This window comes from Eptatretus burgeri, chromosome 3 (genome assembly GCF_056783735.1).
Source record: "Eptatretus burgeri isolate ZD-2024b chromosome 3, Ebu_testis_v1, whole genome shotgun sequence".
Taxonomy (NCBI): Eukaryota; Metazoa; Chordata; class Myxini; order Myxiniformes; family Myxinidae; genus Eptatretus; species Eptatretus burgeri.
Genome location: NC_140963.1, coordinates 89133917 through 89149846, shown reverse-complemented (window position 1 = coordinate 89149846; position 15930 = coordinate 89133917). Strand labels below are relative to the sequence as shown.

The 15930-nt window shown below is 45.9% G+C and overlaps 1 protein-coding gene across 1 annotated transcript in view; it reads left to right on the top strand.

Moving 5' to 3' along the window:
* LOC147030406 (dnaJ homolog subfamily B member 13-like) overlaps positions 1 to 15930 on the top strand; it is an 83347-nt gene that overhangs the window by 40122 nt on the left and 27295 nt on the right. The window contains exon 4 of the mRNA XM_085872183.1: positions 6463 to 6615. Within this exon, the coding sequence (XP_085728309.1) occupies positions 6463 to 6615 (153 nt within the window). The remainder of the gene's footprint in view (positions 1 to 6462; positions 6616 to 15930) is intronic.

The following is a 15930-nucleotide window of genomic DNA, read 5'->3' as shown; positions in this document are numbered from 1 at the left end:
ATTCGGATCTTCACCAAAATCGAATCTATTCGTCATGGTCACACACCCAACCTGTCCACCAAGTTTCATCCAAATCCGTCCACAACCTTTTGAGATATCGTGCTATATATTAGATTAGCCCTATCTCTCAATGGTGAAGAATCACTCAAAAAATTATCGGATTCGGATCTTCACCAAAATTGAATCAATTCTTTCTCCGACTCTGAAAAATCCTCATTATCACTTTGCTGATGACCACCCTCTGCTGTACCATCTGTCATCCCTCAGATCAGCAAGCAGCAACCTCTTCACTCTCTGCAGATCTGGATAAAATCACAAGCTGGTCCAACACACGGAACACGTCTTTCAATCCTGACAAATCTCAAACTGTCATTAGAAAGGACCATCTGGAACCCCCCCCCCCATCTACTTTCTCAACAATCCTCTTGAAGAAGTCCTTTCATTCAAACTTTTCAGCCTCACTATCTGCCATCATCTTTCCTGGGAAAGCCACATCTCCAAGCTGGCCTCCAAAGCCAGTCGCCGATTGGGCATCCTCCGTCATGCAAAGTCCTTCCTTGGCACACCTGAGCTCCTGACTACATACAAAACTTTCATCCGCAGCCTGATGGCGCTTGCCCCCAGACGCATCGTGGCGGCGCTTGGCCCCCGGACGCGTCGGGGCGGCGCTTGACCCCCGGGCGCGTCGGGGCGGCGCGTGGCCCCCGGACGCGTCGGGGCGGCGCGTGGCCCCTGGACGCGTCGGGGCGGCGCGTGGCCCCGGACGTGTCAGGGCGGCGCGTGGCCCCCGGACGCGTCGGGGCGGCGCGTGGCCCCCGGACGCGTCGGGGCGGCGCGTGGCCCCCGGACGCGTCGGGGCGGCTCGTGGCCCCCGGACGCGTCGGGACGGCGCTTGGTCCCCGGACGCGTCGGGGCGGCGCAACAGGTGGTATTTACTCGTTTAAATAATAAATAATGGGAGATTCCAGTATGCTCCAACCATTCTTGATTTGAGGTGTCGATATGCATGGGTTGTGCTTTTGAAAAAAACCAACGGGTGTTGGACTGGTGGATGCTTTCACAAAAATGTTTCAGAATTTGCAAAATGAATCATAATAAACTAGAAAACATTTAAAAAATACAAAGCCCATCCGCGTCTCCTTTGTGCTTGAACTAAACTTGACGAAAACAGCAGTTTAAAAAAAAAAGTACATTTTATGCATTTATGTTCTCCACAATCTCGTAATAAAGGTTTGTTGAAGACTTGATGACAAAAGCTCAATTGTTAAAAATGTTGCGGCTTGTTCACACACACTTAATATCAACTAGCATAACCCGCGCTCTGCGCGACATGTTGGGGTGGGTGTGTTTGAGAAAGGAACTGATGCAGAGTATCAGTAGTAATTTTACTTTAATGCAGTAAGTGGAATACGATTTCACTGTTTCAGAACCATTTTATTTACTTTTTTTGTACCATGCATCTCATATGGTCTTTGAGATAATGTAAGCCGAATATCACGTTACTCGCTCGCAGAACAAAGTCGAAGATAGCGCGACACGAAACCACAAACTCGGAAATAATATATGATGGTAAACAAGGATTTTGATGGAAACATTTATGGTTTGTCCACCACTTCACCGACGTCATCCTTGCAATCCTACATTCCCCATTGGGAGTAGAATGAGATGTGCCAAGTTTCAAATTTTCTGATCGGTGGTTTCAGAGATATCATTTAAAGAAATTTTTGTGTTTAATCCAAGATGGCTGCCATACCATGTGACCCTTGATGTCACGATTATCATGAAAATATTCTCCATGGTGGGGGGGGGGGTAGACCACCCTCTTGACATGTTCTTATAAAGCTGCCTTGGTTCGTGGGACCTGCTGCTCATTGTTCTTCTTTACGAAGAGCCTCTTTTGTGCCTTGTTAATATGTGTGCACGTGCTGGTTCTCTCATTCAGCAGGATAACAAATCTCTCAATGGTGTGCAGGACTACTTCTGTTATGTCCGCAGTCTTTCTTCTGTTATGTCTTTTAGTCTTTCACAGGCTGGAACACAATATTCAGTATGTTACTTCTGTATGTTAACATTCAGTATGTTACTTCTGTTATGTCTTTCAGTCCACAGGACTTTAGCAGTGTGTCAGTGAGTCCTGGCAGCACGTTCCAGATTGCTCGGGCAATCTTCTTACCATTCCCAACAAAGTTGAACACGGTGTTACACCCAGTCAGAACATGGAACATTGGCAGAGCTTGTGCCTTCTCTAATCCCAGGCCAGCTGTTACTTTGTGGGCTGCCAGGTCCTGGAAACTCTTGCCAGTTCTGAATGCTATCCACAGTTCATCTTGTGGTTGTAGTTCCTGAACTACAGACATGGCCAACACCACGGCGTCGGTGTCTATAGTCCGATTCAGTATCTTGTGATGGCCATAATGCACTGTATGGGATGCTAGGAGGTTGGTGACAGGATTTGCACTCCGGCCACCGTAAAACCCTTCATTCCACAAAACGCAAAAACGCAAAAAAATCTGAAAACCCACTCCGTGGGAGTACCTCCTGTGCAGCTTCCCTTCGCAGGGCAGCTCACCGGATGACGAGATTGGGGCAAAGCCTTCGGGACCCCCGATCTTTGATGATAGGAGGGAAACCACGGGGTAACATCCCTGGGTCAGATTGCGGGAGAGCGTGTCGGAGTGGTGCTGAGGTGTCGTCCACCAGACGGCGGTCTCCTTGGGTTAACCTGAGGCGGTCCCTTCGGGTGGGTGCCTGGAATGTCCTATCCCAAAGAGAGGATGATCACCTGTCTCTGTTATCATCTGAGCTCAAGCGTTTGGACATCGGTATTGCAGCACTCTCTGAGGTTCGGAGACCGGATTGCGGTGAGATCATGGTGTGTGGTTACACCTACTATTGGTCTGGTCGCTCTGATGGTTACCATTCCTAAGGAGTTGCTGTAGCTGTGTCCAATAATCTGACTCCAATGATAATTGAGGTAACACCAGTCAACGAGCGTATTATGAGACTAAGGATTCGTCACTCCTTCAGTGTCATTTCCCTGGTCTCTGTTTATGCTCCAACTGAGGCGAGTGATCTCACTGTGAAGGATGCATTCAACGCCATGCTCGAGTCTGTGGTTGATCAGTGCCCCAGATGAGATACACTTCTAGTCTTGGGGGATTTCAATGCATCGACTGGACTTGATAGGGATGGTTATGAGACATGTGTTGGTCCCCATGTAATGGGTCAGGAAAGATGAACCAGAATAGCACTAAGTTCCTTGACTTTGCAAGAAGTCATGGACTTAGGGTGGCCGGTTCATGGTTTCAGCGCCCATAAGCTCATCGCTGGACTTGGTATTCCAACGCTGGCATTGTGGCAAAGGAGATTGACCATGTCCTTGTTGATGGTTGCTGGAGGATGATGCAGAACTGCAGGGTCAACCGGAGTGCTCAGTTCCTCAATACTGACCACCAGCTTGTTGTAGCAACTCTGAAGTTGCACCTTAAATCCAGGGTAATGGTACCATCCCAGCCTTGCAGTTAGAGCAGAGGGTGGGAAGGCTCTTGACAGAGGAGTCCGAAGTGAAGGTCCGCTGGGCCGGTTACTTTGAGTGGTTGTACCAGGCTGATCCACGAGCTGTCGAGTTGGATGTCAGGGGTGTTACAATCCCTGTTGCTGACCCTCCAATCAAATGTGCTCCACCTTCGCTTGTGGAAACACAGGCTGAGGTGAACCGGTTGAAATAGGGTAAAGCTCCAGGGATCTGTGGCATCCATGCTGAACTTCTTAAGGCTGGTGGAAATGCTGCACTCGTGTCGTTGCATGCAGTTCTCTGCTCTGCCTGGAACACAGGCATCATCCCAACTGATTGCAAGAGGGGCTTTGTTGTCTCTCTGGAAAGGGAAGGGTGAGCGCCAAGACTGCAACAACTACCGAGGGCTGACGCTGCTCTCAGTGCCGGGCAAGGTCTTTGCTCAGATAATTCTTGATAGGGTTCGCCACCATCTGCTTGAGCACCAGCGTCCAGAGCAGTCAGGCTTTACACCAAAGAGGTCAACGATTGACCGTATCCTTGCTATTCGGGTCCTCACCGAATGCAGACGAGAGTTTCGGAAGGGGCTCCTTGCAGCCTATGTTGATGTCTGTAAAGCATTCGATTCAGTGAATCGGGATGCCCTTTGGAGGATTCTAGGTCTTCGTGGGGTGCCACCAAAACAGATTGATCTGATGTCTGAACTCTATTCTGGTAATGAGTGCTGTAAGATGTGGTGGTACCATCTCTGACTTATTTCCAGTTGTTACTGGAGTTTGTCAGGGGTGTGTACTGGCCCCCACACTTTTCAGCACTTGTATGGACTGGATTCTAGGGAGGATGTCGGAGAGATCAAGCTGTGGTGCATCGTTTGGGCATGTCAAGATCTCCGACCTTGATTTTGCAGATGATGCAGTCATCTTTGTGGAGACTTTAGATATCCTTTCGGGGGTCCTCGAGGTGCTGAATGAGGAGTCGGAACCGCTGAGATTACGGGTTTCCTGGGTCAAAACCAAGATCTCGGCTTTCAATGACATCTTGGATGCTGCTGTCCTGTCTGTGCCTGTTTGTGGTGAGCATGTTGAGGTCGTGGAGAGATTCACTTTCCTTGGCAGTGATATTCATGTCTCTGCTGGCTGTGAGTCAGAGGTCAATAGACGTCTGGGTCGGGCTTGGGAAGTCATGGATTCACTGGATAATGCGGTGTGGCGCTGCCGGTACCTGTGCGGGAGGACGAAAGTCCGAGTCTTCAGGTCCTTGGTGCTTCCAGTCTTGCTCTATGGATGCGAGACTTGGACTTTGAACAAGGATCTGAGATGGAGATAATTCCTTTGGTGCCAGGTCTTTCGGAGAATCCTTGGCTATTGCTGGTTGGACTTTGTGTCCAACGAGCGATTCCTGAGAGAGACTCAAATGAGATTTGTTACTGCATAGTCCGTGAGCGTCAGCTGCGGCTGTATGGACATGTGGCTCGTTTTCCTGACACTGATCCTGCTCGCCAGATTCTCTCAGCGAGGGAGTCTCCTGAGTGGAGAAGCCCAACGGGCCGACCACGTGCCTTGTGGTTGCAGCAGGTTGATCGTCATGTCAAGGAGATGGGGATGGGCCAGGCATCTGCCTGGGGGATGGCCATACGGAGGCCCCTGGAGTACCGGCGGAAAGTGGATGCAGCGACTCGCTGCTCTGGCGCATGCTCCCATACCTGACCTGACCTGATATGTGGTCATCCACCTTGTAGACTGAGCCAAAAGCCAGGATTGAAAAGGGGGGGGGTGGAGGTAGGTGAGGAATAGAATGTACTATAGGCCTAATTTAATAACATAGATAGATTCAATCCATACCAAAATAACAAAATATATGAAACATTAAGCATTTCATTACTTTAATAAATTGCAGAAACAAGGGAAAAAAATCATTAAAAAAAAGTAAAAACAGAGTGATGAAATCTCCAGAAAACAACCAAACAAGGTACGAATAACACCACATTTCGATGCCACGATACGACATGACAATCCTCTTATGGATTATCATCACATCTTTTACATTTTACTTTTGTAGTGAGATTGTGATGACAAATGAATCATGAATAATAAGAATGAAGAAGAATAACAATGAGGAATGGCACGAAATTATGATGCCACATTACAACACTGCAATCCTCTTATGGATTAACATCATGACTTTTTTTGACGTTGTTCCATCTCGATCCCACAAAAGCGTGAAATGTCAAAAGATGTCGTGATGCTGATCCGTAAGCGGATTGTGGCATTGTAATGTGGTGTCTTTCTTCGTTGTTATTCTTCTTCATCCATCACAATCCCACAACAAAAGTAAAATGTTAAAAGCTGTGATGGTAATCTATCTATAAGAGGATTGTGATGTGTTATTGTGGCATCAAAATGTGGTGTCATTCTGACCTTGTTTTTTTTTTTTTGAGATTTCATCCCTCTCTGTTTTTACAGTTTTTTTTAAATGTTTTTTTTTTCTTGAAAAGTGAGGATTCATAAATTTATTGGAATTATTTGCACTTTTATTTATTGCCTTGTCTCGTATGAACTGAAAGATGGCAACACTCATAATCATTGGGTGAGATTCAACAAGCTGATCGTATCTTTCATGACTGATTTCATTGGCAATTTATATTGCACAGCAATCCTGAAAACTGGACCTTCATCCCTTGTCATGTCTTGCAAGGGCTAATGGTCTTGGATTGAAGCATGTATGACTATTTCCACACTTCTGTTAAAATTACTTTGAAAAAGAATATGTTCCTTGTGCCACTGCAGAGCTATATATGTATATGACCTTTGTTGGTGTATTCCATGTTTTCAACATTATTAAATAAACCTCTTGTCCTCATTGTTAATGATAGCTGATTCCCGAAAGTCATGTGGATATCATTGACGAAAGGCGAAGTGAAACAGCACAAACTTATGGCGTTTCTGCAGGTCGCTGGCGCTCTGTCTACGATCATTTTGGAAAAGCAGGATTGGAAGTTGGGTTCCCAGCTGAGGATGGAACTTGGTCACCAGGGTATCGTTTTCATGGTGATGCGATGCGAGTATTCCATGAATTCTTTGGAGGAGACAACCCTTATGATGGTAGCTATCCTTTTAATTTCAACACTATTTTGATTTCCGTAATCAGAAATGCATCATTTTAAACCCTATCCTAAAAACCTAACCTAAAAAACCTAAAACCTATTTTAAACCTAAAAAAAACAGACCAGAGTTGATTGGTTAGGGGGAACTTATTTAAAAGGAGACGTATCAAACTTTAAGTGGATGCATTTTTAGCTCGCCTGTTCGAAGAACAGAGAGCTTTAGCGATACCCCTGGTGTGAGCGTCAACGTGAGCGTGAAAATGTTACAGTTTTTGGTGCAAGTTATTTAGAAGCTTGCCATTCATTTAATATGTGTACGAGGATGCTGATATTTGGCATGGAGGTTCCTTCGGGGGTATATTATTGATGTAGTGAAGTTGAAATTAAAAAATAATTTCAAGTGTTTCAAATTTTTGACCTGTTTTGAACTTAACTTTTTTGTAGCACATCAACATTTAAGTTTTTGGTGCAAGTTATTTAGAAGCTTGCCATTCATTTAATATGTGTAATAGGATGCTGATATTTGGCATGGAGGTTCCTTTGGGGTATACTGTTGCGGAAATGGCCCTTAGTGTGTTATTAAGTATAAGATTAGCCCAGATCCCCCATTAAATGCATGTTTAGCCAGGTTGTTCGGTAAATGGACGTTACATGTGTGTCGGGAGGTGTAAGAGGTTGTTTATTGTTCGTCCAGTGGTGGTGGACCAAGAGGTTCTTCTTCTTCGTTCCCTCTCCGAAGGAGACTCCGCCCAGCGCTCTGAGAGGGGGAGTGGCCTTTGAGAGGGAAGTGAAACTGCACTCCGCCGAGAGGCGAGAGGGAAACTGAGCGCGCCAAGTCTGCCATTTGGCAGTAAGAGAAACTGCCTGTGCATCAAGTCTGCCATTTTGGCAGTGGGAGAGGCCGCCTGCACGTCGAGTCGGGCGATCGACTTTGAGGAGGAGTGGTTTTGGCCGGCGGTGCCTTCTCCGCCACGGACCCAGCCTGCGGAGCCCAACACCTCGATTTGGCCTTGTCTGGTGAACAGGCCAGGCCTGGACTTGTATGCTGGACCTTGTGAAAAGCCAGCTGTAGCATACCACCGTGGATCTTTCGCTCTGGTGCAGTCGACCTCGCGGGGTCTGAATGCGCCGAGGCTGCGTGCGTGAGGGCTGCGACAAATGGACGACGTCGCCATCTTGCCACGCTGCATGTTTGCGCTTGGGTGCTCGAATCCGTGGATATCGGCTTGTCATGAGCAACATTCGTTCCTTCGACACTTTTCCTCTCGTCCATGAAGCATCACCAAGTACTCTGTGTCTTGTCTGGATGCTGTCCATGTCTTGTCTGCATGTTGTCTAAGGTTTATCTCGCTCGGGTACCCTTCGAAACCCCTTAATCCGTAGCTCCCTAGTTAAGAACGGGTTATAGATTAATTATAACTGTCGTGAATGCTTTTCTTGTGTTGTGTTCCCCGATGTGTCCCCAATAAATCTGGCTGATTCATATGAAGTTGCCGCTTTGGGTTTGTTCTTGCCGCGCCGAGGAACGATCCGCTCAATTTGGATATAAAAACCAAAATGGTTTCAGACTGGCAGAATTTGCTCGGTCTCTGACAAAACCAGTCTGTAACCGGGGTCTATTCCCCCAACTGGTAAGGTCCAGGTGTACGTTGGTATCGCGATTCGAAGCGCGTGACCTGAGGCCTGTGCCGAACCAGCCGGCGTTATAACCCCGGAGACGGCGATTGTTAAGTGACACCGAATATTCAACATTTGGCTGTCGAGAGAAGGGTGCGAAAACCCAAACTGGCTACGGATTGGAGCTGACTTGGGTGGCATTCGAATCCCCCCCACCGTGGATCCTTAACACTGGGGTCATGATTCGGGTGCGAGCCCCGCCACCGTTGAATCCTCAACAATACTATTGGTGTAGTGAAGTTGAAATTAAAAAATAATTTCAAATGTTTTAAATTTTTGACCTGTTTTGACCTTAACTTTTTTGTAGCACATCAACGTTAAAGTTTTTGGTGCAAGTTATTTTTTAGAAGCTTGCCATTCATTTAATATGTGTGCTAGGATGCTGATATTTGGCATGGAGGTTCCTTTGGGGTATACTATTGGTGTAGTGAAGTTGAAATTAACAAATGATTTTAATATATTTTTAAATTTCAACCGAAGATGGTGTCAAAGCCACCCAATGCTCGCCTGTTTATACTAGACGCTTGCCATTCAGTTAATATATGTACTAGTTTACTGATTACAATATACAAATACATGTATTGCTTCAAAATTATTTGCATCAGACTTCACTACAATGCTTTATAAAAAAATATCATTGGACTAGTCTTTTAAAAACGATAAATGTATAAACAGGCGAGCATTTGGTGGCTTTGACACCAACTCTGGTTAACATTTATTTGGCTCATTATAATCAACTAGTAGGGACCTGCGGAACATCCACGCAAGGTAAAATGTGACTTCAAGTTCTCAACTCACCCCATTCCCCCTCACAAACCACAAATCATCAACTCCCCTTATCATACCCCAAGTCCTCAACCTCAGGGCTCCCAACCCCAAGGTGTCGCCGTCTCCCATCCACCCTGAAGGCCTCAATTCCCTCCCCACTCCAAAACTCCTCCATAGCACAATTCAACACTCCCCCCCACCGAAAGTCCTCAACCCCCACCCCTGCTCCAACCTTCCCCTCCTGACTCTGTCCCATATTTGCTACCCCCCTCCCCAGCCATAAGGTGTTGATCCCCTTCCCAATTTTACCCCATCCCCACCACATCTTCTCAACTCCCCCCCACCCACCGAAAGTCTTCAACACCCCCCCCCCCACACATGAAGCCTCAACCTACCCCCTCCAAACTCTGCTCCATCTTTGCTCCCCTCCCTGACCCACGCCCAACCCCAACTCTGTCCTCCCCTCCACCTTCTCATAGAAGGAGATGGGTATTCTCACATCGATTATTACATGTTTCATCATTAGCTCATCAAAACAGCGGAATATTTCACTATTTCCCCTCCCCATCATGCTGTCACCGACTTCGCAGAAACTGTGAACGAGACAGTTCCGAGATGTTATTGGCCATCACGGTCGCCTGTCCAACTCACAATTCTGTGAGATATGCAGAAAACCATGGAATTGCAACTCTCAAGTGACCATGAGTTGGCCAATTGTGCCAATAAACGACCCAAAACCACTTTTCTTCCTGATGAATTTGTCAAATACACACATTATTAAAATGTCATATACATACATTATCATTAAAATAAATAATGATGGATGCTTTCTTTCACAATGTCATGAGATTCCCAGAAGTCCTCAAAGACTTTTATAATGACTTGGGTTTTATGGTCCCTGGTCGAGTTGTTTAAGAGAAAGTACCTGGAAATAATAGCAAGGACCCACATAACATCCACCGTAAAACCCCTGCTTGAGAGAATGCAGCAAGTGATTGGGTGGTGGATTGTTATTTGGGTGGTGTATAGACAACAGACCGCTGCCTTGATAACTGAGGCCTATCTTCACAACGCCCATGATGCCTACAGGCTCAAAATCATTTTAACTGTCACTTTTGTTGTTTTACACTGAAGGGAAAACTTACAGAGAAGACATGGCGATTGTGAATATGACAGCTGCAAAGATTTTTTGACTTTGCATAGCAGCAAGCACCAACATGATGGCCGTATGATTTTTCAGGTTGAAATTGTCGTTGGAATCAGGCCAGCTGTCCAACCAATGGGTGAAATGGAATGTTACACACAGATGGATGGATGTATCATGGAGTATGGTAGTACTCCAAAAGAGGGATGATCTGGAAAAAAAATGGCTACCCTTTCAAATGTGTACACAATGATACGCTCATAAACTCATACAGAGTGAAGTCATAAGCATTTAAAACCATACCTTTGATTCTCGAGCGTTTTCTGAGCTACTATGACTTAAAAGATGCCAGAATACATCGCTAAAGTACCACAACGAAAGAGCGCTAAATCGCCAATTTGTACTTCTTCTGCTTCCTCCCCTCCAAAAACAATGTAAAACTGTAGCCCAACCTTCCTGAATAACTGCTGAAGCCATGATGGTGATTCCAACATGAGGAAATTACTTTGTCTCGTGGGATCGTGGGAGGGGGGAAAATGGACAGTGGACAGAACCATTCCAAAAACGATACAATTCCAAGCCATCATCCAAATATAGTGAAACACGCATTAGAACAATTTAATAACAGAGATGGGTTTAATGCTTACTAAAATAACAATATCTACAGAGCATTAAGCATTCTATTATTTTTAAAATGATAATCGCATCGACATTTCTGCACACGATGTGGTAATCCACATTGTGGACTGAGCCAACAACCAGCATTGAGGGGTAGAAAGTAGCACATGCCGAATTTAATAACATAGATGCATTTAATCCACACCAAAATAACAAAGTATATAAAACGTGAAGCATTTTATTACTTTAAAAAATTGCACACAAAAAAACATATGTGTGTGTGTGTATATATATATATATATATATATATATATATATATATATATATATATATATATATATATATATATATATATATATATATATATATATATATATATATATATATATATATTTAAACAGATGTTTGGTATGACAGAACTTTAATATGGATACAAACAATCACGAAATAATAGTGACCGAAACTTTTCATGCTGCACTCCTCGGGGTAAAAAATCGCAGCAAGTGAAAAAGGAAGTGAAGGCGTGTGCTTTATTCGCAGGTCTCAATAAGGTAGATGGTGATTGGTTCAGCCGTAATGACGTCACGGTTAATCCGAACGCCCATTGGTCGGCTCATCTTATTCACCATCATCATTTGAAGTACAAATGAAACATATTGTATCCAACGCGTTTCTTGCTGTGCAACCCTGAGTAATCTTTACCTCTCGCCGTTTGCTGATGTCAGTCAACAAGGATGTGCTACCCACCTCACAAACCAACAATGTTATTTATGAGTTTAAGTGCCAATGTTAAGTTCGGTACATGGGCCGCACAACACTAAGATTGGCTGATCGGATCAAACAACACATCCCCTTGGCGATTCGAAGAAAGATTGTGAGGGTTAGAACACAACCAGTGCGAGCATGTAGAAATATCCAGCAACCACCGGCCACTGTACCTGCTTCATCTGCCATTGGCACAGCACCTGGTTACCAACCCTATCTGTGCAGACCAGTACAATGCAGATATGTTCAGGATATTGAGCCCAGGTCGGAGCTCATTTCATTTACGTATGTTGGAAGCAACCTTCATCCTTACCACCGATCCAATACTATGTCGTCAAAAAGAATTTGTATGATCTCTGTGTCTCTTTCAGCATGGAAAGATCGAGGGGACATACGGTAACAAATGGTGAATGGACCTTAGGAGAAACCCTTCCCCCCTCTCTCAAGGATGTGGTTGCAAACCACATCGGCAGAGGGATGTGGTCCACCCTCAGCCGTACCATCGGTCATCCCTCAGACCGGCAAGCAGCAGCTTCTTCGCTCACTGCAGATCTGGATAAAATCACAAACTGGTCCAACACGTGGAACATGTCTTTCAATCCGGACAAATCTCACACTCTCACTATGTCTCTTCGAAAGGACCGTTTTGAAAATCTCCCCATCCACTTTCTCAACAATCCTCTGGAAGAAGTCCTTTCTTTCAAGCTTCTGGGTCTCACTATCTGCCATGACCTTTCCTGGGAAAGCCACATTTCAAACCTCGCCTCCAAAGTCAGTCGCCGACTGGGAATCCTCCGTCGTGCAAAGTCCTTCCTCGGCCCTCCTGAGCTCCTGACCACTTACAAAGCTTTTGTCCGTAGCCTGATGGAGTACTGCTCTCCCCTCTGGGCTGGTGCTCCTGCCTCCCACCTTTCTTGGCTTTACGCTGTAGAAACCAGGGCATTTCGGATCATCGGCATCTCCCGCAATGAGGCTGAGTCTTTGGGCCTCTCACTCATTCACCGCAGGTTGGTCGGTGGTCTTTCTGTCTTCTCCTGTCTCCTCTCCAGCCTTCCCCCCCCCCTGCTCTCTCTGCAATTTGTCCCCACCACATTTCCTCAGGGCGCTCAAGGTCAGCCAACAACCCCCTTCTGGTAAAACTACCAAAATCACGAATCACTGCTCACCTTCACTCTTTTATTCCTCTTTTGTCCTGCCTTTGGAATAAACTCCCTCACTCTATTCTTTCCCATTCTTCCCTCCAGGCTTTCAAAACAGCTGTTCACCACCACCTCTTATCACCCCCCATCCAAATCCTCGATCTTTTCTACCCCCGATAATCCACCCAAGCCCACTTCCTTCAAATTCCCTGCTTTCCTTCCTGAAAGTCCCTGTAATGTCCATCTTCTATTCCCCATGTTCCCCGTCCCATCCCTCGCCCTTTCACAGATCTCCAAATGTGTCTGTTCCCCACTGTTTTGTCCCTCCCACTCCCGCTCCTGTTGTCTCATGCCCCTTGATGTGCGTTGTGTGTTAGCTCTCAAACGAGCCTCGACAAGGTATACAAAAAAAAGTCAATCATCGCCGAACTCTGCTCCAGCCAATGGGAGCTCGAGGTGAAGATGATGAGCCGACCAATGGGTGTTCGGATTAACCGTGACGTCATTACGGCTGAACCATTTAGTGTCTACCTTATTGAGACCTGTGAATAAAGCACACGCCTTCACTTCCTTCTTCACTTGCTGCAATTTTTTACCCTGAAGAGTGCACCACAAAAAGCTTCGGTCACTATTATGTCATGTTTGTATCCATAATATATATATATATATATATATATATATATATATATATATATATATATATATATATATATATTGTTGCAGCCATGGGTACCGAAACACCAGCTTGTCACTCAGGGGGATTAATAATTAATCAATTTTTGAGGGATCATGACTGTATTATATAAATGACCGTTTTTACAGCCATTTTTCCCTGCTGTGCAGGGGTTTGGCTTTTTGTGAGGCAATGTTTTATGGCCGGATGCCCTTCCTGACGCCAACCCTGGTCGCCTCTTACGACACACAGGGATATGGTACACCTATTCTAACCGGGGCATACACCGGGACCAGTACACTGGCACTCATTTCGCCGACCTCGGAAGGATGACAGGCTGAGTCAACCCCCTGGTGTTAATTCAGCAGCCAACGGGGCTTGAACTCAGGACACTGGGATCCCAAGCCGCCACCCTAACCACTAAGCCAACACCAGGCTTCATGACTGTATTATATATGACTGATTAAGAAAAGTAAACATGCATTTGAATACTACTACCATACAGTTATTACATGAAAAAAATTCAAGCTTCTGGGATGGGTCAATAAAAATATAGGGGGTCTCAAAGTTGGGTCTTCATACAAAACCCACATTTTTTTTTCTGCATTTCAACTGATCAGGTCATAAAATTTAATCAAGGTATACTCAGTTTTATGTTTGTTTCTTACAGAGCCGTTAGAGAAGAATAATCTCTGAAAATTTCAAGGCTCTAACGTTAATATTTAAAAAGTTGTGGGAGTTTAAAAGTGTTCATTTTGTGATGCTTGCAACAACCATAAAAATAGGGCCACAACCACATTTTCAACCCTCAATATCTTGGAGTTGACCGCATCTCTTCTTCTTCTTCTTCTTCTTCTTCTTTCGGCTGCTCCCGTTAGGGGTCGCCACAGCGGATCATCCGTATCATCCGCATTGTGATTTGGCACAGGTTTTACGCCGGATGCCCTTCCTGACGCAACCCTGGTCGCCTCTTATGACACAGGGATAAGAGTTGACCGCATCTATGGACCTAAAATTTTACGCAGCTTCATTTTGATACCTGGGAACTATTTAATGAAAGTTTAAAGTAAATCTGAGGGGGTCAACTGGGAGGCCTCCGGTGATATGAGGTGGAATGACTCTAATGCGAATTACATGTGTGTGCTACGAATTATTGTATAGTCACATTTATTAGATCTTTTAACAACAACTACTACTACATCATCAACAACAACTACTACTACATCATCAACAACTACTACATCCACGACAACAACAGCGCGCCGTCTTGCACTTGACCCAGTCGCCATTACGCACGTGTTTTTGGCTGAGAACGTGGGCGGAGTCTTCGTCGCCTCGGGTCGAAGCTCCGCTCCAAGGAGGAGCAGAGAGCGTTTCCTCCAGCCAATGAGCGGAGGGCGAGCACCACACGCGTGCCCCAGCCAATTGGGAGGCCGCTACGAGTTGCCTGACAACCCACCGTCCAATCAGGAGGCGAGTGGTGGGGAGAAGAAGCCCCTCCCTCCTCAAGAGGAGGAGTGTGGTTGTCTGGACGAGCGTTCGGGAGACGGTGATCATGGCGATTGCGGCGTGGTCTCTGGTTCTCTGGACCAGCGTTCGGCAGACGGTGATCGTGGAAATTGTGGCACGGTCTGTGGTTGTCGATGAGCGTTCTGAGACTGTGGTGATCGTGGTTGAGCGGCCTCGTCCGTGGGCCGTGGACTTCGGGTCATGGGTTCGCTTCCCACCGTGGTGGTTTCGGAGTCTGTGTGTCCGCACAAAGCGGACAGGTAGCCCGGCCCGGCTTGACCGAGATAGACCCACGGGGTCCAGTTCTTTTGGGTGTGTGTGTGTGTGTGTGTGTGTGTGTGTTTGTTTCCGTGGGCCCAGTCTGTTAAATAGAATTGTGTAAGTGCTTTCCTTTGCTTGAAAATTACATTTCTTTTATTCGTGATAACTCTGCTCTGTGTGTTCCCCTCCCCGATTATTCTTTGTAAAATAAACCCCTGTTAAATGTACCAGCTCGTTTTCTGTGCTTTCCTTCATTGGCCTTGCATGGTGCGGGTTTGAGAATTAGTAAGGCCGTTCGGGCAGGTAAATTGTTCATTTGGATAAAGCATGTCGTTCACATACATGTTGAAGAGGACAGGAGCTAAGACAGGCCTTTGGGGAAGACCATAATTTTAGAGTCCTTATGGAGCTTGTTTTGCTCTGAGTGAAACCCTACATCTTCGATTGCTAAGCAGAGAAGAAAGGACATGCACTGTGGTTTGGCACTGGAAAAGTCTGGCAGCTTTCAGCAGAAGACCATGTTGCCATACCGTATCATATGCTGATGAAATATCAATTAGTGCAACACCTGTCTTGAGTGCATGTTGGCAGCCAGCCTCAATGTGGGTGGCAAGTTCTTTGATCAACACAGCTCCTATTGGTCCTGAAGCCAGCTGGTTCCTTGGGAAGGTTGGGCTCCACCAGTGGGGAGCCTGGCTAGAAGGATGTGCACAACTTGTATGTTGTACATAGCAAAGATATGTGCTTTGCTCAATGTG